Here is a 27902-nt window from a genome sequence, read left to right as displayed (position 1 = left end):
ATTTTGACGTCTCTGAATGAAATTCAAGGAAAAAAATGTATCTTGCATAAAACGTGTCCGACTCGGTGGCAGTGTGATTGGTTGTCTGTCTCTCTGTGTGTGCTACGACTGACTGGCAACCAGTCTAGGGTGAAGTCTCCTTTTCGCCCAAAGACAGTTGGGCTAGGCTCCAGCAACCCCCATAACCCTTTCGTGGATAGGCGGTATGGAAGATGAATTAATGAATGGCTTTATGATTTGTTTTTCATTTTCATGGGCCCTGATGAATTTGAGTGTGTTTTAAGAGAGAATAGAAATAAGAGAAACATGAAACGAGGCAAAGAGCCGCAGTATATACAAAATATGATAAGAAACAAAGCCGCATTCATTTTGGCCGGGAGCCGGATGCGGCTCAAGAGCCATGTATTCGCCAACCTGATCTAGTGGATGTATAACACAAGCCCCTACTACAACAACTAACACTCTGTTTTGTAATCTGGTGCGCCTTGTATGAAACAAATGTTAAGGTAGGCCATTCATTGAATGTGTGCGTTAAACTCCGGAGCGCATTGTAGTGCAGAGAATACTGTAAATCATTGCCAGTCAAAATGGATTGCCCCTCTAAATGGGCCGTCAATGGCAGACAGTGAGTTCAATGAGTTCCCCATAAAAGGTTAAAGCTTGATGACGCAAACTGATGTTAGAACCCTTGAATCCTTACCTCGCATGTTCTTCAGGGAGCTTCCTTTGTCGTTGCATATGAAACATCAAGTCCCCACCATTCACATATTCAATGACAAGAAATAACCTAAAAAAATTAAAAGAGGAAAGGTTCACTGAATTATTGGAAAGAAGAGAAATAATGGTGTGTATAAAAAAAGGGCCATGACTTTGAATGTAATAAATTCATTACAAACGAGCATGTAATACTTGTGGACTATTGACCTGATTTTAATTGAATTCCATTATAAGATCTCGAACTAAACTGTTTACTGGATCATACAGTACATATATTATGCTCAAGGCAAGCTTTATGAACTTTATGAATTTTTTTTCAGTTCTTCATACCGACTTTCCGTCTGGAAACAGGAATGTAGCCCCACTAAGAATGGATTTGTAGAAGCTTGCTCAAAGACATGCTTCTCCGTCTGCACCCAGTCAATATCCTAGAAATATTAAAAATATAGGTTCAATGCATGTTCACAATCAGAAAAAAAAACCTATATGATTAACCCCTTCATGCCTGTATTTAAATGTTACTTGTTGGCTGCTATTGATTGCTAAAAGATGTCCAATCTTTTTTGACTGGCAAGGCTGGAAGCCAGCACCCTAATCAAATTCTATTGGACGCCTATCGCTGTTGATGGCAGTGAAACATGAACACTCAACCCAAGTCCTTATAGTTGATATGAAAAATCAAATTTGTGTAAAAAAAAAATGAAACAAAACTTTGCAAGTTGCAACAACAAAAAAAGACTTAAGGCAAAGCAATGAAACTCAAGTGAGCATAGTCATCTGAAAAGTTGAATTTAATTAACACTAAGAAATGTTTAGATTAGATTAGATAAAATAACTCTATTCATCCCATATTCAGGAAATTTCACTGTCACAGTAGCAAGAGGGTGAGAATACACACAGGAAAAGACATTTTAGACATAAATAAATAGGTAATAAAAAAGTAAATAAATAAATAAGCGTGTTGCATGAAATATATATATATATATATATATATATATATATATATATATATATATATATATATACATATAAAATGTAACAGTTTCCATTTCCTGCCTCATTTTTCATTTACTTACATTTGCTAAATAAGGAGTTTCCTCTCAACAACAGTTGTAAAAAATAAACTAGCAATAGTATAGTGAAGCTTTAAATATTCTATAGTAGCTGTTCTATTCAGAATTGCCTGTTTAATGTTATCGTTTTAGTTCTACAACTTGGTAGATGTTTAGCCTGCGGCTAATAATTTGATGTTTTTTTTCTTAAATTGTCTCTGATGATTAGATTAATATTTGATATTAGCTTCAACTGTGTGTCTCTGAAATGTATCATTGTTGGATCATCTATGGCAGAAGAAAGCTGCTGGTGTGCATGTTTTCCCAAATTCCTAGTGACTTCTTAAATACCAACGGAGTGTATAATTATGCACATTAAACCATAGAAAAATATACTCCATTAGTAATTTTGTCTCCTTTATTACATGCTAGTATTTTTTGCGCAAAGCTAGTTACAAACCTACTTTGATGTCAGGCATTACAGCACTGGCGAGATTAATAATTCAACTAATGTGTATGTACTGTATATTGCCATGAATAAATAAAAACAAGATGTCTAATCAAACCAATAAGCAGATCCTCTACAGTGTAGATACTATGTTCTGGATAATGGTCATGAAAGTATTGCAGTTGTCAGTATGATTATGGTAGAGATAATCGTCCCATTTGATATTGGTAAACGCCTGTGTCAGATTTGGGATCTCCCGTTTTGGTACTTTCATCTGCTCTGATATGGGTTTTTTTTTGAGTGCATGAGTATCTATTTTTAGGAAGCTTTCTTGAGAATAGGATGAGGTTATGGTCTGATAGACCTGTTATCATATTGATCGTCTTCATCATATAGATCTATGCATGTTTCAGAAGAAGCCGTTAGTCTAGTAGGACTTTTGTTTAGTTGCGTAAAGTTAAATTTAGTTAACAGTGATTTCAACTGTCTGCGATGTGATTTGTCGAGCCAGTTATTATTTAACTATCAAAGCAAGATAACTTCATTTTTTGTGTCGCATTCCATAAGTAGGGCCCGAAGCTCCGTATTAGAGGCGGATGGAGGTCTATAAAACCAATCAAAGTTATTGACATCTGTGGGGATAATGAAATTTTAAGGCTGACACATTCAAGGTTGTGTAGGTTGACCAGGTGTTCCCTAACATAGAACATCACTGCCCCGCCAAGGCTTCCCACACGGTCCCTTCTGAAGATGTTGTGACCCGGTATCTGCAATCCTGCTATCGGGGAATTTACATTTAGCCAGGTCTCGGTTAAGCATAAAAATATCAAGGTTTGAGTTACTTAAAAATGAGGAATTTGGTCGCACTCTGGCAAGATGCTTCTGATATTTAAATGACCACTGAGGAGTCTTTTTGGCTTATGTCGTGTGTCTCTTAAATCCTGCTTTTCAATTCTCCCAGGCTGAAGGCCTCCTTAGTTGATTTACATCGCCATCCAGTGGCCTTTTAAAAAATCGGCATCTGTCCCCACTGCAGAGACTGAAACCAAGGAGCCAAGGAACATTCGTCTTTAACCCTTAAAAGTCCAGGGCTATTTTGTCCGATTTCTCATGCCTTTAAATATTTGAAAAGAAAGACTTGTTTACAATAACCTGCTTTGGTTTATTTTTTTCAGGACAACATAACCAACATCTCCAAACTGTTCTTCACTCTGACCAACTAACTAGCATTTTGGGTCTATAAAGACAAAAAAATGTCAATATGTTTGACAATTTTTTTTTAAATAGATGTTTTATTGACAACCAAACATGGTCAACGAACTGTTTTAAAGCTGGATAATACTAATTAAACTCGAAAAAATGAAACGGAATGGTATTATATTTGTATAACTAACAGAAGCAGGCATGGTCTTTGTTGTTTATGGTCCCCAATCATCATATGGTCAAAACAAGTTCTGTACAGTAGAACAACAGCGCCAAAGATGATGACGAACCTGGGTCACCTTTTCTACCAAGTTGTTATAATAAAATCAAAGTTACTTTACTAATCATTTCCAATGTCACTTGCATACTCCACTGACAATAAACTCTCTCACCAGGCACTGTACTCACCTGTAACAATTGTCAATTCTAGTTTGATCTCAGAAAAGAATCATTGGATATGTAGACCTATACAGTGTTTTCCAATTGGGAATAAAAAGGACAAAAACGAAAATAAAGACATGATCCATGCTGCGTTATTTATGAGGGCAATGTACCTCTATATACCTCTAATGGAATTATCTCCCACTTGGTGTATAAAAACGAGTGTGATGCTCCACTTGGTCACTTTCAAACTAAGGGTACCGCAAGCACGTGGGTGATTACATCGCAAGGCTATGAGGCTTGAAAAATGACACCCACGTGACAGGAAGTACCGGTGCATGCATCAACTCTAGAGGCAATGCTAATTGTTATTTAATTATATTATTTTCCCAACATATCGGGGGGAAAAATCAATTACTCTATTATCCTTCCGATGATTAGCACCTTGGTCGTCTATTGTCGTCAGTGGCAGCCAATGATTTAAATGTAAATGAAGGCATCAAGTGATTAAGTACTTTGGTGTTGGTTTCAGATGAGGATTTCCGTGATGTTGGTAAGTAGCGTAGCCTTACCTCATCGTCATGAACCAGCTCCTTCTTCACCACCTTCATGGCATAAACTTGATCATTCTTCTTTAAGCGAACCAGCAGCACCTTGGCGTAACTGCCACGCCCAATCACACGGATAAGTTCGAAGTCTCCTAACCCCAGAACAAAACCTTGAGACAGCTTGATGCCATCAATTCCATCCACCACTGATTTCATGTCCTTCAGTGAAAGAGAGAGGACAAAGTTTCAGTGTACTCAAGCATTAAATATACAGTAAAGTGCATTCAAGACATTTTTATTTGGATTTTTATTTATTTTGTTTAGCTGAATAGATGAATAAAAAACTGACGTGAAAAAAAAACGGTGGAAACAATTAAGCAAGTTTTTTTTATTGCGAGAGAGTAATGAATCTGCTGCAGTCAAAAAACTGTTATTGGCACCAATAACTGTTCTTTGACTGCAGCAGAGTACACATTTCATAACTATATAGAATCATAATTGTTCCCGAGTACTCGGGAAAAAAAATGGCATTTTGAAAAATAGTTGCCCAATTTTCCCATGTCAAACCTGTGTCAATTTAGATTAATGCATATAAAAGCAAGTGAAGTCACTGACTGGTCCAATACTTATAAAGTCTCTATAAACCTTTAGTAGTACAGTAACACCTTGAGATACAAGCTTAATGCGTTCCGGGACCGAGCTCGTATGTCAATTCACTCGTATCGCAAATCAAATTTTCCCATAGAAATGAACTAAATACAAATTAATCCGTTCCCACCCTCTGAAAAAACTCCCCAAAAAAGGATATTACAATGGAAAATCTTTTTATTCGTTCTAATTCACCACCTACTCACAAAGTAACAAATACCTATCTAGTTGTTATGATTTTCAATACTAAAATGTGATATTATTTAGTATAGACAGACGGTAGAGTTTACGGCGGAGTGCACGGGACGAGAGAGAGAGAGAGTAACATAACATAAACTTTAAATTTGCCTTAAAGGAACTTAAATTATGATACAACACACTTAAATGAGTGTAACTTGGTTGTGCTATAACCGAGGCAAAGATGTTAATGTATTCTGCCAAGGCTTTCGAGTAGGAACTAGCTGCTCCCCCATGCCTCACAACCAAGTGTACTCTCCCAGTACACTGTTTATCTTTTAACCACATGAAACGAAGGCTCTCCACCTCGTTATGAACCTCACTGATAAGCAACCTCTCGCAAACTCGGCCACCCGGATGGCCTCATCGGGAACCATCTCGTATGCTCGTATCTCAAATTTGTCTCGTTTCTCAAGGCAAAAATTCGCCCGGAATTTTCCTCGTATCTCAAATTTTTCGTATGTTACGACACTCGTATGTCTAGGTATTACTGTTTAGTATTGGATGATCCTTACCTCTGCATCTGTCTCTTCTATTTTGTCCACAGTACAATTGTGTGGTGAATACAGTCCTGAAATGACAAATAAACATATAAGAAATATGGGTAGTTTTGCAGACGTTTACTGTATAGAGAAATATTATTGCACATGATTGTTAGTTTGGCTTTATTTATGACGGGATACATTTTTCACTGCAAACAAAAAGCCATCAAATGTAAAACAGAACATAAAGGAGTATGTGAATGTGCCCTCACGTGCTGTACTCTGTGGATCTGTAGCCTCTTACACTAATAGATTGTAAACCAAGAACCACCTGTACACTGATTCATAGAAAAAACGTTTTTTTTCATCCAGCAGAGGGCAATGCTGTCCAGCTGGCCATGCACATACTAAAATAGGTCAACGCACACGGAGCTCCCGCCAAAATAAAACCCCTTAATAGTTTTTTTCCCCTTAAAACAAGACTAATAGATGACAGCAGTCAAGTTTTATTCACAACCATCTTACTTCCATCTGTGTCCTCTCTGTCCTCCAGTGGAAGGTCAACCTCTTCACTCTTTGCATCTGAAGGGGGCTCCTGTGATGGCATTGCTGGATCCTGAACAAAAACAAAAGGAAAGAAAAAAGCTGAGCCTGTTCAACCAACACTCCTTCAAAGATGTATAAAAACATCTACTCGTGTTTATCCACTGTTTACGAGTGTAAATGTTAAATTTAAAGACGTGCTCTAAAGAGTGCACAGAAAGATGCAAGATAATGTTGGGTTGCATCTGAAATCCCATAAGACCGTTTCATTAATGAGCCATTTACCTGGGAAATTAAACAGAGATACGCAGACTTTCATATTACACCAAACAATAGTGAAATTAATACAGAAAAAAGTCACTGATTTCGGGAACAGATTTTAACTAATGACCAGCTACCTGCACAAATGTGCCATGAACACAGTCTCATACTAGATTAGTGGTTCTCAACCTGGGTGTCGGGTTTGGTGGAGCCTCTGCCGCGGAGGTCAAGGCACATCGACTCATGTCTATTCACGATAACATGCCCCGCTTAACCATCACTGGCGGCAGATGATCACGTGACATTGCTTGGCCAATCAGTGCTGCGAGGAATTTATATATCTTGAATTTGAAAAAAATATCATATTTTATCTATAATCCTTATTTTGAACAAAATAGGTGCTGATAACAGTAATAAATTAATAATTCATAAATGGAATGTGTTATTGAAAAACCAAAAGGTGTTCGTTAAACAGAAGGTAATCTGTTTCTGTAAATTTCGTGTCAATCTGTCAAATGGCTTTGGAGCTAATGAACAAAATAAGTGCTAATAACAATAATAAATTAATCTATAATCCTTATGAAACGTGATTTATGGGTGTGTGAGTGTTTGTGTGTGTATGTTAAGATTCTTTCACTACGTTTGTCCAAACCGTGCAATGTAGAGAGTTTAATTTTTTTATGGTGGCCAGAAACGGCTGTCGGATCCTAATAGACAAGTGATTGAATTTCTTCACCTTCTCTAAGTGTGTAAACTCAATCTTTTATTTGTTAAACAACCATTTTTCAAAAGAGAATTTTTCAAAAGAGAATTTTTTAAATAGCGCAACAATTGTCTTTTGGTCCTGCTTGTTTTCCATTAAAGTAGGGTTCGGTGAATGCGCATAAGAAATTGGTAGGGTTCGGTAGCTCCAAAAAGGTTAAGAAGCACTGTACTGGATCCTACAAAGGAAAAGTATTTCAATCCACTTGAATAGATTTAATGTTTGACAATCCCCACCTCAACGCAAGTACATACAGAAATACCACACTACTTTGCGCATTTACCGCATTGTGGCTTCGATTCGCCAAAAGTTTTGAGTCTAGGAACAATAATACAAACATGAAATGGGGGAAAAAGCCAAGTCACAATTGGAGAGTGTTTTACCAGTCCCTAGTGAGCAGTGTCTACTTTCCGTAGTGAGGAGGAGGAGGCAAATGCAAGGAAGAGGACTTAAGCTGCCATCGCTCACCATTTTGGAGAGAATGAATCGACTATTTGCTAGGAGGACGAGGCTAACATTAGGACGATGTCCTCCATCACTTTAATAAGACAGAATAGATTTACGTCTCATATTAAGACTATCGTGTGCAAGGAAGCAGCACTGGCCATTTGGAGTGCCGAGAGAAGAACATAGCATTGGACATGAATATCATTACAACAAAGTACAGTAGAATCTTTATTTTATTTAATATTTTATTAATATTTTTATTTCTTAACAATTGTTCTTATTAGTACTGAAATGGTGAACAGTATTGTAATGGGTGGTTTAAATAATAGTACGTAGAGCAGGGGTCCCCAAACTTTTTCTTGTGAGGGCCACATAACTTTTCCCTTCTCTGATGGGGGGCCGGTGTCAGTTTGTAACAGAAAAAGTGTGACGATCATAGGGGAGCTTAATTTTTTTTTATTGTTTTCCAGAAAGCCACACATAACCAAATAACCCTTTCCAGGTTTTTTACAGAAAAAAAGTCAGGAAACATATAATAACACTATTAATGAAATAAATAATAACTAAATAACCCTCTCTGAGTTCTTCACAGAAAAAACAGGAAATAAATAACACTATTTATGAAATAAATAATAAATAAATAACTCTCTCTGGGTTCTTCATAGAAAAAAAAGCCATGGAACATTAACTTTCTGTTGTGCCATGCACAATCTTCTCCCTTTGCTCTGAAGTTTATGCACGACACCACAACCGTCATTACAGAATCCCACGTCAACATTTTGCAGCACAGTGCTTGGTGGTGAATTTGGCAGTGGACTCGTAGCGGGGCGGTGAGACCCCTTTTTTCCAACTCCCGGTTCATGCGTCCCATTATTAGACCGCGAGTTTCGGCCACCATGCTAGGAGCCCCGTCAGTCGTGATGCTAGCTAGCTTTGACCAGTCCAGGTCCAACTTCTCCATGGTTTGGCACACTTTGTCAAAAATATCCTCTCCCGTTGTAGTCCCTTTGAGACTTTGGAGGGCTGCCAGATCCTCGCAAATCTCAAAGTTTGCGCTAACTCCACGAATAAAAATGAGCAGTTGCGCTGTGTCTTGCACGTCCGTGCTTTCATCCAGTGCTAATGAAAAAAAGTCAAATTATTTCGTCTTCTGCTGCAGCTGGGCATATACATTACTCCCGATTTCTTCAACGCGTCTGGTCATTGTACTCACCGACAGACTTACGCCATTAAATGCATCTTTCTTCTCGGGACACACCTCCTCCGCGACAGTATCCATACATTTCTTAACAAACTCTCCGTCAGTGAAAGGCTTACCGCTGCTTGCTATCAATTTAGCAACCCAAAAGCTGGCCCGAACGGATGCCTGGTTCTGCTGAGATAGTAGTCCACTTTTTCGCTTTGAGAGTTTGTCTGCTCGTATTTGGCCTTGCAATCTATCGTACTTGTCTTTGTGACGGGATTCATAGTGTCGGCAAAGATTGTATTCTTTGAATACCGCCACTGTCTCTTGACAAATGAGACAAACAGCCTTTTCTTTGCATTGAACAAAAAAATAATCGTTTGTCCACTCCAGGTTAAATACCCTGCATTCTGAATCAATTTTTCTCTCACCTAACTTTTTCGCCATTATTCCGTTCTCAAACAGGTTGCAGTTTTAATATGCTTGAATAGTCCACTATGGTCCCAGGGCTTCGCCCTCACCTGCGATCGTGCAGATGTCTCGGTAACACTGCTTGTGCATGCAACGGTGGACGTGCCCGCATGCATCAAAGGGAAACACTCTCCCCGTGCATGTCACCAAAGAAGCAATGCGAAGCCCCGCTTCACTGGGATGATTTGTGGGCTCAGCAGGGGTGCAATGAACCAAACACAAGATTAAAACGTCCCAGTCTTCAAGGCCAAATAGGAAAAAAAATCCGATAGCGTCTCTGGTATTGTTCAGAGGGCCGGTCCAAATGTGCCGGCGGGCCGCATCCCAAAAAAAAAAAAATAAAAATAAAAAAATTAAAAAAAAAAAAAAATCCGCTAGCGTCTCTGGTATTGTTCAGAGGGCCGGTCCAAATGTGCCGGCGGGCCGTATCCGGCCCGCGGGCCGTAGTTTGGTGACCCCTGACGTAGAGGGTTTTAAAAGTCCAAATATAATTTAATAAACACCATAAAATCCCTGTCCCTTCATGTTGGAACCTATTAACCATGATGAACTAAGCATTACTGTGTTTAACAGTAAAATACTCGACTTTTCTACTTCATCCCAATAGTTACCATTCAATTAATGAAACTATATGACTAATTTCAAGAAGTAATACATTTTATTTCAGTACCAATGATTTTCAGAGGTCATAATGAGTCATAATCACAGCAGGTCTGAAGTCATGTTTAAAAACGAGTATTTTGCCTGTATCTCAAGAAAAAAAAATCTACCCCCACAGTACCTCGTTTTGGTCAAAATATCAGCCACACCCAATCACGTGAGTGCAATTTTACGCCTATTTAACCAGTGTGCCAGATCTTTGACCATGAAGCCTGACATTTATATTAAAACAATGTTGACAATTTACTGTAGCTGATCGGGAGGAGCAAGACATTCTTGTTTCAATTCTTGCATTTAATGGTACGCAGTTTATCTGCATCTCATTAAAGTAAGCTGTATTTTGTGCTCATCATGGAAGTAAGAATATAATGGCATACATTTGTGTGCCTTTGCTGACACCTTGTGGTATGAGTATAACACGATTGCGTTTCACTTTATCAAAACTTTGACATAGTTGAACTCAGTAAAGCATTTACTAACTTGGAGAGAGAGCTAATGGGGACCTGCCTCGGATGTGGAATGGCAAAAAGATAATATAACCGCCCTGCGCATCGTCCTTTGTCTGGCTTCTCAAATATGGGTAACATCTGGGCTGTTAAAAACAAGCAAGAAAATCCTTGACTAGAAGTTATGTCAAAACCTCTGTGAATTTAATCACACTATGGCTAGATGTAAATGTGGGTGCATTTTTGATGTAAGAACATATTTTGTTACAGGCAATGGGTTTGAAAACAGAAATGTGCAGTTATTAATATACATATGACAACGCATAAAACACAGAAATCGCAAGTCTCCACTTTGGTGGCAGTTGTTGAATAACTTCGTTTTATTGCCCAAAATGTGCGTTTGTGTGTGTGGGTGGTGATATGGTTATGAGTGTGAATGATTGTCTATCTTTGTGTGTGCCCTATGGCTGACTGGCGACCAGTCTAGGGTGTGGTCTGCCTTTCGCCCAAAGTCAGATGGGATAGGGTACAGCAATCCTTGCGAGCATGTGCGGTACGGATGATGAATGAATGAACGTGTGGAGGCGGCCTTAATTTGAGGGTTGTTTGGCCTTTGCATGTTTACTTGTGCTTGCTTGTTTTTTTCTGGATATTGTGGCTGACACCTTCATTCAAAAATTATGTTTGTTTTTTTCATGTAATCTTTTATAGGATGAGTGACTTTTTTTCTTTTAATAAAGATGCAATACAGATTTCAATTTTTTATTTAAGATATTTAAAAAAATAAACCGCTTTGGGGGGGCGCTAGAGCCTATCCAGCTACATATAAATTGAATATATACATAAATAGGAGAATGTTTGTGTTTATATTTGTTTTAAAAGAAAATAATTTTAATACTTATTAAAAATAAACAAGAGAATATTTACTTTGTATCATTGTCAACGATAGATGTGAATTTCATTTAAACTGGGTGAACTGCATGTGAATGTCTATGTTTCAGAGGCATTGACAGCACTAGAGGTCCAATCCATTTTGACTGGAAGGGTGAGCAGCAATCATCCGCTGTCAGCCTATACCAGTCAAAATGGATTGGACCTCTAGGGCTGTCAATGGCAGACAAGGAGTTAATTGAGTGACATCAAGGGTAAGAACCTAACTTGACCATATGGCCTATAGTATATGACCTGGGTACCCCCACCTTTTAGATGAAAACAACTTGGATAGCCTCCAGGGCAAACTTTTTGGTTTAGTTGTTGCATTGTTTGTTTTCCGTGTGTACCTAATTTGGCTTTGAGAATAATGTGAAGCACCACACCTAGCAGTTACGAAACACATACTGAATAATGCATGAGCTGTGCAATATTCACCAAATTGGCAACTAACAAGGGACTGACTCACCATAAGCCTTTGGCAGGTCTGAGGGATGAGTCTGTGACAGCGCTTATGGACCAGCAGTTTGCAGTTGATACACTTGTAGCCTTGTCCGCCAAGCCCCCATATCCTTTCACTGCAGTGGCCACAGTAGGCTTTCTGTGGGTTACACACAGGGCACCATAGAGTTGAAGATGAAAGTCAGAATCAACAACAAAAGGACAATAATACTGCTGGGTTATTATGAAAGTATCCATGAATGCAAAGAATACAAATAATTTAATATCAATTTTATAGAAAATAAAATTTCTACAATTTACATGATCACTCTCAGGACTTCAATGTTCCCGGCAGTGCTATATAAGCATGTCGAGCTTCTAGACTTTTCTTAGTCCCCCCATCCCACCAGTACAACTAAAACAGTGCTACAAAAAAGCACACATTTTAATAGCATTTCATCTGTGTTTGATGATACAGTTGAAAGTGCAATGAAAGTATTTAATGGGAGCTATGTGAACAAAATCTCTTCAAGCTCTGCTACTGAAATGAATTGGATTGTTGTGGATTGGGATTGTGCTATGTATATAGTAAAAATAATAATAATAATAGTAAAAAAATATATAAATAAAAATTCCTTTCTACCTAACAATTTTATTCTGTCCAAAAACGTGATATGCCGTAAATGTGGAGATGTTTTCTAGGGGGAAATCTGTATTTTTTCATTTTTGCTTTTAAAATGGATTTTTTAAAAACATAAATTAATGAAACCACAATAGTAGAGTACACTGTATAGTTTCATCCCTTACAGAGATCTGTAATATTAAAAAATAAAATAAAATATGGATCATGGGTTTTGACAGTTAAGACTTTTGCAACACACTTCAGCATTAGGGCGGCCCAGTGGGGCGAGTGGTTAGCGCGTCGGCCTCACAGCTCTGGGGTCCTGGGTTCAAATCCATGTCATGTCCCACCTGTGTGGAGTTTGCATGTTCTCCCCGGGCCTACGTGGGTTCCCTCCGGGTACTCCGGTTCCCTCCGGGTACTCCGGTTCCCTCCGGGTACTCCGGTTCCCTCCGGGTACTCCGGTTTCCTCCCACATTCCAAAAACATGCATGGTAGGCTGATTGGACACTCTAAATTGCCCCTAGGTATGGATGTGAGTGTGTGCATGGTTGTCCGTCTCCTTGTGCCCTGCGATCGTCTAGCCACTGATTCAGGGTGTACCCCACCTCTGGCCCGGAGTCAGCTGGGATAGGCTCCAGCACCCCCCGTGACCCTCGTGAGGATAGAGCGGCTCAGAAAATGAGAAGAGATGAGACTTTAGCATTAACCTCAAAATGCAATTGACACCCATCCAATGAACATATATTGAGTACAGTCTATTTTCTTACTGCCAATATTCACAGATAAAGTTAAAGAACAGTGAACAATGAAAGAAAGAGACATGCCGTGTTAAAGCGCTTGGCCTGGAAGAGGTGTCCGTTGACCCGGTAGAGTTTCCTCCATCTTCTAGCTCCTTGACGGTAGATCGATTCTGAGGTAAGGAAGATAAATTTAATCATGAGAAACATGATCCCAAAAAAGGAAACGGCTGAGGTACAATGCCCAGGAGGGATGAATTTGCAGGAACAAGTTGTACAATATGTACTTCAGTGCATTTTGAGAGCAGGCAGAAATTTTAACCAGTGGGACTTGCATTCAAAAGTTTAGAAAAGATTTTTAAAAAGTATGCCTGAAAATGTTAAAATGTTCAACTGTATTTTAAGTTCATCTAGAAATTTAACCTGAAAGTATTGAGAAAAAGAATCTTATTTTGAATGGCTAATTAACAAAATTAGTTCCAGAAAAAAAAACACATTTGTATGCATTCACATGGGTTCAACATTAATCTAGAAGAGACTGTTCACAAAATATGGCTATGGGAATAGCCACAAACAGCATTCTTAACCAAATAAATATAAATGTAGCAAATGCAAACAATGGGCAGAAATTGCAAATGATGCCACTCATTACTAATGGATTTCAATCTGGTTGGGTATTCTGCTGATTCCTCTTGCACTTAAACATCTTTTTCAGGCCTCTAATGATCTAGTAACTAAAGTTATGTTATTTCCACCTTATCGTGTAAACTTTCTTCTTAAATCCAACTAAATGAACATGTGAGAAAATAAAAATGACATTGCCTGATCTTATATGGTAAAAAGATGCTATGAATTCAAATGACAAATACATACAGCATTTGTCCATTCTCAATTTTGGTTCCTATTTGTTACTGACATCATCCCATGAAGCAAGGTGAACAAGGAAAGCCATCTATGAGCTGAGCTATTAAAGCATCACCGTCTTGAGCGCAAGGGACACAATGACCTATTTTATAGCTATTGGATGCTATCAAGAGTGCCACAGAGCATATGCCACAGAGTGAAAAAAGTGATACAATAATTAGAAATTAATACTACACCTCCAGATGCAAGGGTCAGTGCAAACGGTCCTGCCATTTTCATTCCAGGGTATTTCAAGAAGAGACGACCACTACAATTTTAGAACAGTGCAGTATAGCCGTAACTTTGGACAATGGTGGTACTGCAACGACACCACGCTATAACAGGACATTTTCCAAGGGCTTAACCCATTTCCAGAAATTGTTTCTCTTTCACAAACACACGGCCTCCTCCCTGATAATGAAAATTATATGGGAGGGGTAAGTTGAAGGGTAGTGGCAGAAAGGAAATACACAATTTTCTCTTATTGAGATTGGAAAGCAGCAGTATGCTAGTTTGAAATAGTCTTTTAGTCAGTACAGTATACTACGAGAGACTATATGAAAGCTGTAGTAAACTGCAAATAGCAGTATTTCTGGATACCATATCCCTGCTAGCAGAATCCAAGGGCAATTGAGTGTGGTTCTTGAGTGGTTCAAGGGTCTTAAACAGCTCATGTGTCAGGAACCAGATTAGCCAATGACGGGTCATTTTTTGTCTGCAGTGGGACACTAACTGTAACCCTCAGGGTCTCAATTACTGTCTCACATATTTATCAACTTACTGTTCTCGTCACAAACTTGTAAATCGGAGAGTCGATCAAACAGGCTCACAATAGCAGCACCCAGTTTGTGCATCCTCCCCATGTACCAAACAAACAATACAGTGATCCAAGGGTTTTTTTGGGCCAAAAGGGATTCAATTATAAAATTAGAAAATCTAACAATAAGCTAATATGAAATTCATTTAAACTAACACTTTGGACTGATATACTTTACAAAACCAGACATTGTGTTTGTCAGAACTTCTACATTATTTTCTGATTAATGGCTCAGTACCCATGTTACCATGTACAATTCTTCATCATTACAATTAAAATAAGTTTTATTAAATATCTCTGGCAAAATGCTTGCATGTGACATGAGCTATTCCAATCTGGTACGTACATTTGCCACAAGTTTAATTGGAACAGTTGTTTAAAGATGTGGCAAGCGCAGTTTTCTTCATCAAGATTGTCTTCACTCATCTATTTTTAGAACAGAAATTGAACTAAATAGTACTGCCAGCCCTACAGTTTGAATGACCTGGTCGTCTATTGTTGTCAATGGCAATGAAACATGATCATTCACTTCTAGCAATCCCTGTTCAAAAGGATTGGCCTTCTATCGCCATCAATGGCCGCAGTGAATTTCCCGAGTACGGGATGAATAAAGTTTAATCTGAATGAGTTTGTAAATGCTCCGTCTACAGAAAAGAGGAAAACAAACTCATCTAAAAAAGGAAAAACAGTTGTCATTAATAAGTGAAATCATTACTATGTCTTGTGTGCTCATAATACAAGTAAGAATTAATTATTGTGTTTACTACAGTATACTATGATATTTTCAGTACACTATTTGATTACAGGGCTACTGTATTTACAAAAGCTTGTTTAGGAGTGCATTTGTGTGTGCGTGCGTATTGATATTGATCAGTCGACCACTGCTAGAAATGCCACGGGGATGAATCAACTGTTTCCATTTCAGCACATCATTTACTAGAAACCACATTTACACAGCCCTTAAAAGCTATGTGATTATTGTTTACATGTCCATTTATGAGAACGACCTAAGACAAGAGATGACCAGTTACAATTATTTCAGATGACATAGGCAGTGAGGCAAAATACAAGTGTATGACACATATGTTTGCATTCCATTGGGTGTATGTCACAGTGTGTCACGAGCCTTATTCTGGAAGAGCTCTCCAAATTGATAATGACGCTTCTTCAAAATAATGGGATCTGGACTGAGAGAATAACATAAAAGTGGATACAAGCCAGATACATAAGCACACGTCACACCTAAATGTAATATTGTTAGAACTTCTACCATGTTTACTGTTAACTGTAAACCTTCCTATATTAATCAAGTGATAAACTATCACATTAACCTACATAGATAATGCAGTACTCACAATAATTGAGTTCTGTAGGGACCACATGAACTGATGAGGGCATAAAAGCATTAGCAGTAGTGTTGAATTCTATAGACCGGTATTTGTTTCTCCTGGGTGTCAGCCTCCTGTGCTTATGACTTAAAAGAAAAAAATCTTTCTCTTTCAAAGAATACTGACATAAAGATCACACCAAAACTGTTTAACAAGAACACTTAAGTACCATATGCACAACAATACCAAGAACAATTGTCCACAAGACACATGCTCGGTACCACATTGATACCAAGATGGCATAACAAGTTATAAATACTTGACAATGTTGAGGCATTTTACCCAAATCCAACGTTGAGGACTGTTTTAGAGTCAGGGCTGCATCCATTGATTGGCACACATCCTGTTAGATCTGCTGTGACACAACTAGGGACACTGAACTTGGTTCATTGTGATACCTATTTTATGGGGCTACTTTAAGTACAGTTTGTTTGTTTGAGATACGCAATGAATGAACTATGAAGTGAACATTTTCCTTGCATTTCTGCTGTACTATTTGTATATCTTCATAAAAGTTTTGCGTTTTTATAACAGGCGCTCCCCCAACGAAACAAGGTTTCTGTCTATTTGCCTCACCAGCGTAACAACAACAGGGAGGTTTGACCAAGCATTTTCTACATTCCTTTACGGTGATGTTGTGAAAGGTTGTTTCATGACTGGACCAATAACATTATCACTGTAACCTTTAGTCTTTTTTTCTTTATCACTCACAGGAATTTATACTATAGCCAAGCAAGTATTGGCCTTTTACTCTTAATCAACATTTTACTTCACTGCATATTCATCCCCGCTGTTAAATGCGGAGAATTAAGAGCAATATTTCTGCTAATCACATGTTTTCTTTCATTGCTTTAAAATAATGTGTATCTGTAGGTATGTCATTTATCTATCATTTAGTTTAAAAGAATACAGTGGTACCTTGAGATACGAGCTTAATGCGTTCCTGGACTGAGCTCGTATGTCGATTTACTCGTATCTCAAATCAACGTTGCCCATAGAAATGAACTAAATACAAATTAATTTGTTCCCACCCTCTGAAAAAAACACCAAAAACAGGATATTACAATGGAAAAACATATTTTTATTGGATGTAATTCACCATCTACTAACAGAGTAACAAATAACTAGTGGTTATGATGTTTAATAATAAAATGATTATTTTATACAATGGGGAGTTCGTGGATGGGGGAGAGAGAGAGAGCGTCACTTGACGGATGCGCTCGTAACGTAACATAAACTTTAAATTTAACTTAAATGAACTTAGATTCCGATACACACACTTAAAAAAGTTTTAATCTTACGTTACACTAAATTGAAACCTTCTTGTGCGATAACCAAGGCAAAGAAGTTCATGTATTCCACCGCAGCTTTCGGGGAGAACTTCCTGTTTCTCCATACATATTGACGAGCTAGCTCAGTCACATGTATACTACTCATGTTTTTCCATTATTTCCTGCTTAATATCGATTGTCATCATATGCCTTTTCTTCGCACTACCCTTCATTGCACCGGCTTGCTTTGGATCCATTGTTTCCCTTAATTCTGCACTGAATAATGCAAAAAAAGGAAAAAATGCAACGCTCCGCCCAGTGCTCGTAGAGATCTTTGCGCGAGGGAGATGCGGGAGGAGAGACAGTGTGGTGAAATCATAAAGCAGCCTCTCACATCGGCCACCTGGCTGTATGCTCGTATATGAAAATGTGTCTAGAATCTCAAGGTAAATATTTGCTAGGAATTTTACTCGTATCTCAAATTTCTCGCATGTCGGGGCCCTCGTATGTCGAGGTACTCGTATGTTGAGGTATTACTGTACATGTGATTATAAGAAATATTTCTCTTCAAGAATTAAAATGGATTCTTGTATTCAACGGGTGTGCTGTACCCTGGATGATCTTCAAATTGTAGCTTCAGAAATCTTCTAATCTGCTCCCTGAGAGGCTGCCAAATCATGGGCAACCCCATCAGACGTGTCAGAGGGAAAAAGAAAGGCCTTTGAGACAAATGATCTGCAATCCATTAGGATCGAGACCGCACATAATTTCATAATAGTTATCTTCAACAATCCAATTCTAAAAGCTCTACTTGCCAAAGACTTCTTAAGTATACACTGTTTCTTTATCAGGCCACAGATTGGTATGACCCAAATTCAAACACGATACAGTGGCACACCAGTCATTTTACTTAAAGAGTTAGTTCCAACCCAGTTAGTTAAAATAGAAAAGGAGGTGAAAGCACACTTTCAAAGAGGCGGGCCAACAATAACACAGACACTCAACACTCAACACATACTAAAGCTGGACAATAGCAACTAACTTCCAGTGCCACGGCGTGAAGACATTCTAATATTTAAATATGCATCACACCTAATTTACACAATTATGAATCCACATGTGGTGTTCTTTCATAAACACTGTACTCATCGCTTGTGTCAATCAGTATCATTTGTTATCTACGCATTATGCAAAGATCCTGCTACGTCATGGCTTTATAGCACTGCTTCATAAAGCAATACAGTGAACAAAATTAAATCCTGACTGCCCCATTGACAGTCATGCTTGGTTCAGTATTGCACAGCAAGCCATAGCTTGTTGCCAAGCAACAGTATCCTTCTTCATACTGCATAAAAAAGCCATAAAAAGGAAACATGTGATTCTGTCTCATTCAATAATCACTGTTACAGTATATTAGAAAAGTACTAGTACAATTTGACTCCAACCACAATACTGAACTTTAAGTTATTTGTGCCTTGTGATTGACTGGCAACCAGTTCAGGGTCTACCCCTCCTTTCTGGGATGGGCTCCAGCATACCTTTGACCCTATTGAGCTGAGATTTCTATTTTTGTTGTCTTCTGAATACTGCCTACAGAATAAGGAAAGACGCAAAGGCCATTAAACATTCTAAAACCACTCCTTATTTACTTTCCCACAATGTTGCACTAATGTGTATGTGTCCACGTTTTAATCATGACTTTTTCTACAAAGAGCAAGTTAGCATTCTTGGACTTAATTTACTAAATTTACAGTTGACAAAGGGTCGTCAATTTTTTTTTATTTGACGTAAGATAATTATTCTGACCCATATGATATTCTGTATTTCCAGTATATATTTTTCCCTGGTTATGCCAAAAGTTATCTAAATGGGTTGACTCTGGCACATTCTTGAACTGAGAGATAGCCAGATCCCTTGAAGTTACACATCATGGTGACTCAACCTTTCTGCTACTTAAACAGCAACATTTTGTTCATTTCGCCATCCAAAAATACCCTGTAATTGTGCTATATTCATAGAGTGATTCTTTTTTAATTCTGTGTTTTTTTTCTTTGTATATTAAACTGCCAAAGTGTTTGATAGTTGTTATAATTAGCCAGCAATCCAACGATAACACGGATGAAAATAGACTCAAGTTTAAGAAATTTACTACAGGTATAGACTTCAGAGTTATGGTTCATAATTTTCTTAACATGTCTCACAGGAAAATGACACTAAATTAAAGATTGTTGACCGTAACTGTCACATCTTAATCACTTGAAAATGTAATGCCCCCTTTAATGCAGTGTAATTTTTTTATTTCCATTTGTTTAATGTTGGGGAAAGAAGTCCTGAACCACTTTATCCTCACTAGGATCGTGGGGGGGTGCTAGAGCCTATCCCAGCTGACTCCGGGACAGAGGCAGGGGACACCCTGAATCGATGGCCAGCCGATCGCAGGGCACAAGGAGACGGACAACCATTCACGCTCACGCCCATACCTAGGGGCAATTTAGTGTCCAATCAGCCTACCATGCATGTTTTTGGAATGTGGGAGGAAACTGGAGTACCCGGAGGAAACCCACGCAGAGAACATGCAAACTCCACACAGATGGACGATGGACATGACCTGGATTTGAACCCAGGACCCCAGAGCTGTGAGGCCGACGCTCTAACCACTCGCGTCACCGGGCCGCCCGGGGAGAGAAGTATTTGGAAAAAATTATAGACAACTCATTTTCTTTGCATGTGCTCGTCATTAACTTAACCGTGTGTGCAGTGCGTAATATAGCGGTCCGCCTCCCCATTCATCTACACAAGGTAAGACGAGCAAGAGAAGTCCCTCCATTAATTTAGTGTGAAACAAACACACCCATGTGCTTTAACAGTGAAAGACAATGAACTCTGTTGTCCTCAAGTCTCTTTGGAAGAAAGATGAGGAAAGGTAGCACTCACACTATACACAGGAATATATAGTTCAACAAAATCTGGACTGTGGGCCATTTTCAATGCTATCTTTAGAATGTCTCGGGCCACAAAAATATGTATGATGGGCCACAAATGGCCCAGAGGCCAGACTTTGGACATGGCTACTATTGAGAGCAAGTGGTACAAAAAATAATGGATAGACTCAATAGCTCTTAGATTTATTAGATTTCATAAAAATGAGTACTATGGTATAGAGAAAAATATATACAAAGAAGGATTGTGTACTGTAAAGCTGTTTAATCCTAAACTATCAACACAAAATAAGCAAAGTTAAATGTACAGCTTCCACCTGTGTTTGAAAATCCAGAGAACAACATTTAAAAGTGAAGGAGTTGAGCTCTACTTTCTCAGCCTGAAGAACTGGTGGTGTTTCTGTACTAAATCTCAGGTATTGTTCATCTTTAAACATCCTCAGTGTTGTCATAGTGGGCCTCTGTCATTTCAAATAGGTTTGCAGTTTCTTGTGAATAAACAAAGCACAGTGTTACGGGGTAGAACGATAGTTCTCTGCTGTGCCAGAGTCAAAGCTCTAATTAAAAAATAATAATAATAATATTGACAGGTTTAAGACTTTGTTGACACCTTTACAGGTGCCAAAATAATCTGAGGCTCAAGTAAGAGAGTTTCCATTACTGATCGAATATTAGGAGAAATCAGAAAAACTCTTGAGGCATGTAGAAAATATATCCAGGTAATTATAATCCCAAAAGAATAAAAAGTAGCAAAAACTTTACTCTTTGAGTTGGATTTGAAAAAACACTGAGGCATTTGTGCCTCTGTTTCACTGCACTCAAGTTGAATGAATACTTCTTTTAAACCCCCACAGTGGTTCCTTTACAAAGCTCACATTGTATCTTTGTCACTTCATACTAGGATTTGGCTCTCACAAGTATGTAAAGGCAGAAAAATAACAGATAAACCCCCCAAAAATTAATGATGTGAAACCCAGGTATGCATCCAAAAGTTTAAATACACATTTTATAAATAGTAATTTCATTATTTGGCCTTACAGATGCAGGGATGTGGTTAAACATTTGATTCTTCATATAAAATTGACGAAAACAGATTCATGTCTGATAAAAGAAAACTGTTTGCAAGTCTGTCATTTCAGATAAATGTTTTCTGTGATAGAATGGTTGCAGTTTGAATACTGCTTCCATTTAAAGCGTATCTGGACTACTCATTTGTTAATCTTCCTAAATTTTAGTGGTGATAGTTTAAAAAGAACAGGTGTGCTCCCATATTTGTTATAGGCTAGAGTTTTGTACTGATTCGATATTCAGTATTGGCTGTTTTTGAAGTCTCGGACTTGGACAAAAGATCGGAACCTATCTAGTGTTCACATGTATGTGGCTTCAGCTTTTGTGCTGCTGTAAATCAACCCACTCGGGCCAACATGTTCACTCTGTGCGACTACATCTCTTAAGAAAACAGTAGTAATAAAATAGCATTGTGTTATATTTGTAACCATAGCAGTTCCCAAGCGGATACCAACTGGATCACTTTAAAATATCAGACAAATGCTAGTTTAAATGACTTATGTGAAAGACGGTTGCTCAAAAAGTGTAAATACATAAATCACAAATTTCTTAGAAATATAATAGTGGAGAAATTAATGGGAGTTGTCAGCTACAGTAGAGTCAATTGACAAAATTAGCACTGGCAAGTGTCTCATCTCATCTCATTTTCTGAAGCGCTTTATCCTAGGGTCGTGGGGGGTGCTGGAGCCTATCCCAGCTGACTCCAGGCTAGAGATGGGGGACACCCTGAATCGGTGGCTAGCCGATCGCAGGGCACAAGGAGACGGACAACCATGCACTCTCACACCGATACATACCTAGGGGCAATTTAGAGTGTCCAATCAGCCTACCAAGCATCTCTTTGGAATGTGGGAGGAAACCCAGACAGGCCCGGGGAGAACATGCAAACTCCAGACAGGTGGACGTGACCTGGATTTAAACCTAGGACCCCAGCGCTGTGAGGCCGAGCGCTAAGCACTCACTCCACCTGGCCGCCCACTGGCAGTATTTGAGGTTTTATTTTTATTTTTTCACAGTTAATTTGTTTTGTAAAATTGAGTAGTAGAATGGCTTTTAATTTTGAACTACAGTGGCGATTCATCCCTGCAACACATCCCTTATGTTATCCTAAAATAATCATTTAAGGCATCATTTTAAGGATGAATAATCTAAACAAAATAGAAATTTAAAATATGAAAACAATATCATTTTAATCAAAGCATGTAATATCATGTGGGGGTGTCTAGTGATATAAGGCAAGTGAGAGCCAGCCAAGCAGGAGGAGCAAAAGAACGGGCAGCATACATGCACTGTGACATTAATGGAGACAATAGCAAAACATGACTAAAACAAACTTTTGAGTGTAAGTAGACTGGAGGACATGGTTGATGTTCACTTAGAAGCACAAATTATTCTGATGCACTTCAACACAAAATGTAATCACCGGGGGATGAGCGACAAGTGGGCAGATGGGGGATCTGCTTTTCTGGATTCTGCTCGTCGTTTATATAGTAAAAATGTGCTTCAATAGTAAGGCTCATTTTCTCTCATGATGATGCTCATATAGTGACAAACTCGCAAGGTGTGGCACTCGTATCATGAAAGTTCACTATACTTGGTATTTTAAGTGCTCTACAGTCATTTTGACGATTTAAAATATAATATATATATATATATATATATATATATATATATATATATATATATATATATATATATATATATATATATATATATATATAATCTGTTTTTTTTTAAAAAGTGCTGAAAATATGGGCACAGGGAACGAGTGCTGAATCGCTGGGTTACAGGCCGAGCCTCTTCGGGTCTAATGTTTGACAGTTTTTGTTTCAGGTGTGTTTAAAACTTGCATTGTTGCCATCTTGAGTCCAAGCTCATCAATGCTTTCCGGCCTTTCACTACCACTATATAATCCAGTTGGTTTTCTATTTTAGCAAGGATCCCTACCACAGTGCTTTAAATATTCAAATTTCCTGGATTCCACAATGGAATAAACAACATGGTGACATTATTTAAAGTACCAAAAAATAAGGGAATTAAAAAAATCATTAAGAGCCACACAAATGGAGACGATTTTTTTAAAGGACTGCTTTCCTCCTCACTTATTAGAACAGTTGGTATATTCTGTTCAAGAATGTGATGCACTGCCATATCCCTTTACGGACCCTTAAAAAAACAGTGTCAGAAGTGTGATAAGAGACTGCAAAATGACAAACGGGATTTCTCCCCTCTCAAGGTTAGGCGACACTCCCGTCGACTAATGGGGAATAAAATCTGTTCCGATAAAGGGATACAAATCCCCGACTAAAGCCGTCTCTGCAGAAAGTAAGCATTTTACAAAGAATAGTTTTGCAAACTTCAGGCAGAGGCAACAGTGTTTCACGTGTTGATAAATTGCACAGGAGTACAAGTCACACCCCCGGCCAATTTTTTTTGTAAAAACTGAGAGATAGACTGTAAAATACGGTAATTAGGTCAATATGCTAGCAAATAATAACTACTTCTTTATAAGATATATATATTGTAAAAATCATTGAGGAGAAAAAAATTGATGGTAAGCATTCAGTTCCTTATGTCATTACTAGATTACTAACGACTCAGCTATCATTATCATAATCGTCATCAGTAGCAGTGAGGCCATTATGTGGGTGTGCTGCACTGCAGCAGGGAGGACCGACAAAAACACTTGCTATTTCTGGAGAGGCTTGTGAGTCAGGAGGTGTGTAGTCTTATGGGTGTGGCGTCTGGGTGCCAGTTCATTGGAGGTTTACTACAAATGACAGATGACATTTAAATGTTTAATTGCCAGCTAATGAGTAGCTCATTTACTGGTAAAGGAATTAAGTATGTGCCCTACAACTGACTGACGACCAGTCTAAGGTGTAGTCTGCCTTTCGCCCGACGACAGCTGGGTTAGCTCCAGCAACCCCCGCAACCCTTCCGAGGATGGGCGGTATGGAAGATGAATAAATGAAAAGGAATTAAGTACAGATGAGTTATTTTGTGATGCCTGATTTCGGGCAAAATAAAATCTTCCTCTGTTGCTAACACCGAGAAATAAATTTTTGCATTCGCTACAAAGAGAATGTCCTGTGGCTAAAAACCCTTAACAGACTAGTGAGTGAAGCATTGAATACGTGATGGATTGACTTATTAAAATGAAACATGTCATTATACAAATTGTAAATCAGAGACAATTAAGTCGTTGGAGTAAAAATCTCTCATCTCATTTTCTGAAATGCTTTATCCTCATTGGGTTGTGGGGGGTGCTGGAGCCTATCCCAGCTGACTCCGGGCCAGAGGCGGGGGACACCCTGAATCGGTGGCCAGCCAATCACAGGGCACAAGGAGACAGACAACCATTCACACACACTCATACCTAGGGGCAATTTAGAGTGTCCAATCAGCCTACCATGCATGTTTTTGGAATGTGGGAGGAAACCGGCATACCCGGAGGAAACACACGCAACCCCGGGGAGAACATACAAACTCCACACAGGTGGACCGACCTGGACTTGAACCCAGGAACCTAGAGCTATGAGGCCTACGCACTAACCACTCGCAACACCGGGCCAGGCCTGCAGTAAAAATATAAGGCATTAGTACTTTATTGGCATTTCTGATAATACAAACATGAAACACACTTATTTGGAGCATCATGTATTGTATCACTTTGAATTTTTGTAATATGAATCAAAGTATCATACCATGATTTGTAATGAAGAGTTGGAATCTTGTGTGATGAAATTAACACACCTAATAGCTTAAAGTGGAAATTTTCAACACTTTTACTGTACTGCAAATGTTTATGGGTATGCTCCCTTTCCCCTCACGTTATGAAAAATAAGTTAATATATAGATTGGCAATCTGCATGCCTGTGTAATTATTATAGAACACCCATGATCAGCTACATCAGATACCAGTGCCCATCACTGCACCAATCAGGTCATCTTGGTCAACTCAGACACAAGAATTCTGCCATCCTTTACTCTCATTCACTAAGCCATTACCTCACTGGCATCATGGTTTGCATGGTTTACTCCACACAGTGCATGGTGCAAACACACCTGAGGGCACATGTCATTTTATAACTGTTTTACATTCAGTCATAGGCCACTTTTAATCTAAAATGCATCTGTAACCTTGAGTGAAACATGCTCCGGGCGCAGCTGCTTCACGCGCAGGAGATCCAGAGTCAAATCTCCATTGTGATGTTTTTGTACCGAGTTTGAATGCTCTCTTCATGTCTTTCCGATCTGACATTTTACAAAAAAATGCTTACAACTGAAAATTTTAAATTGCCATTGGGTGTGAAAAGCTAAACTGAAAAAGATTGATGTTAGTAAATTCCTATTGGAATTTTTACCTTTATATGCCTGCCTTTCAGGTGTGCTTATAGAATATGCTTGACTAAAGTCATTACAGGGGCACTTTGACACTTCAGCTCTGTGATGCATAAAGCATCCTCCTCCTGACTCGTATAACTGTCCATCACCTCAACCCCTTTTCACTCACACAATGAGTGTTTGCATTCATCTCTGTAGCAGTAAAGATTTCCATTCAATCAGATGCCCCATTGAACTAGTGAGGTTAAACCCTCTTCCTCCTCTAATACTGTGTCATAATGTGATATCCACAAACAACCATCAAAAGCAGGACCTGAAAAAACATAAATTATTCAAGATACTATTTATTTTGTTTCAAGGCATGACTGAAAAGCATAAAAACTATATACACAAATATTGTTGAATTGGTTGGACATATTAGTGATGCAGGGCGGCCCGGCGGATGAGTGGTTAATGTGTCGGCCTTACAGTGGGGGACCTGGGTTCAAATCCAGATCGGTCCACCTGTGTGGAGTTTGCATTTTCTCCCAGAGCCAGTGTGGGTTTTCTCCAGGTACTCCTGTTTCCTCCCACATTCTAAAGACATGCATGGTAGGCTGATTGGACACTCTAAATTGCCCCTTGGTAAGAGTGTGAACGTGAATGGTTGTTTGTCTCCTTGTGCCCTGCGATTGGCTGGCCACCAATTCAGGGTGTCCTCCACCTCTGGCCCGAAGTCAGCTGGGATAGGCTCCAGCACCCCCGGTGACCCTAGTGAGGATAAAGTGGTTCAAAAAATTAGATGAGATATTAGTGATGCACCAAAGTGAAAATTGTTGGCTCGAACTAAAAAACAAAATCAGAGAATAAACTATAATTACTTTGATAGATTTTTTTTTATTTAATAAATATTTGTCTCAATAATGTTGTGGACTAAGCCTAATTTACAAGAGATTGAGCTATTTTGTTTTTCTTTACTTTACAAATTTAAAACAGTCATGTAATCAGCCGTCTGACCATGGAGCACTTTTCATTCCTAATAAACGCAGCAGAAATTGCTCTACATAACAAAATATCTGCGAAATCAGAGCAGATGCTATATTTGTGCACATTATTACACACAAATACACCGACGCACACAGACACTTGAAACTTTCATTTACACACCTATATATAGCTATCTAAAAAAATAAAATCAAGCTAAATCTTAGAGGATTTCTCCAAAATATATGATAAATACTGTAAAACATGTTTTGGTGGCTAATGTCCTCAATGGGAAGACTGGGGAGGCGTAGCCATAGATGTTTGTTTGATTAACTGCTTTTAGAGCATTACATAATATGTTGCTACAAACAGCAGGTTGTGCAGGTTTTTGTTCAAGTCCAGGTTTCAAAAAATATGTTGCATATCTGCTTTTGTATTTTTAAATCCATCATTATTCAACACATTTGAAACAAAGATAGAAAGCTGTTGTTTTTACAAGAATAATGCACAGTACGCAAAGATCTGTAATACAGGAAACTAAATACAGACGACCTACACAAGCTATGTCCTTGATGCAACACACTCAATAGTGTAATATTGCCATATCAAAATGCAAAGTAGAAATGTATGATATTGGAATGCATTGGATAAAAATCCATTAAAGAGAGCCACCCCCAATCTGTTGATGAAAGGGAATACACTGTAAAAATAGGTATTCATTCCTTGGGTGTGCTGAAGGATAAGCACCAGGTGGAGGGCACCCAAATTTTGGTGGCCAGCCAAGACATTCTATATATCTAATCTAGTCTATCATATCAAATTGGCACTGAAAAGAGAAAAGAAAGCCTCACTGTTTGAGTCTTTTTTCCATTTATTTATTAGCATTGTTTCAACGTTATTGTCAATATTTTTTTAACATTTTTATATTATACCCTATTGCACAAACAAGCATTGAATTGCTTTAAGATTACTGCAACACCAAT

General features: G+C 38.5%; 1 protein-coding gene across 1 annotated transcript in view; it reads right to left on the bottom strand.

The window, feature by feature from the left end:
- The window catches only part of prkcz (protein kinase C, zeta), a 65197-nt gene that overhangs the window by 23300 nt on the left and 13995 nt on the right, over positions 1 to 27902 (bottom strand). The window contains exons 5-11 of the mRNA XM_077615469.1: positions 13311 to 13396; positions 11890 to 12021; positions 6242 to 6332; positions 5750 to 5805; positions 4374 to 4568; positions 1048 to 1145; positions 701 to 787 (exon numbers count right to left, since the gene is read on the bottom strand). Coding sequence (XP_077471595.1) covers positions 701 to 787; positions 1048 to 1145; positions 4374 to 4568; positions 5750 to 5805; positions 6242 to 6332; positions 11890 to 12021; positions 13311 to 13396 — 745 coding nt within the window. The remainder of the gene's footprint in view (positions 1 to 700; positions 788 to 1047; positions 1146 to 4373; positions 4569 to 5749; positions 5806 to 6241; positions 6333 to 11889; positions 12022 to 13310; positions 13397 to 27902) is intronic.

This window comes from Stigmatopora argus, chromosome 1 (genome assembly GCF_051989625.1).
Source record: "Stigmatopora argus isolate UIUO_Sarg chromosome 1, RoL_Sarg_1.0, whole genome shotgun sequence".
Classification (NCBI taxonomy): Eukaryota; Metazoa; Chordata; class Actinopteri; order Syngnathiformes; family Syngnathidae; genus Stigmatopora; species Stigmatopora argus.
The sequence above is the reverse complement of the archived record's forward strand: the minus strand, read 5'-3'. Positions and strand labels throughout refer to the sequence as shown.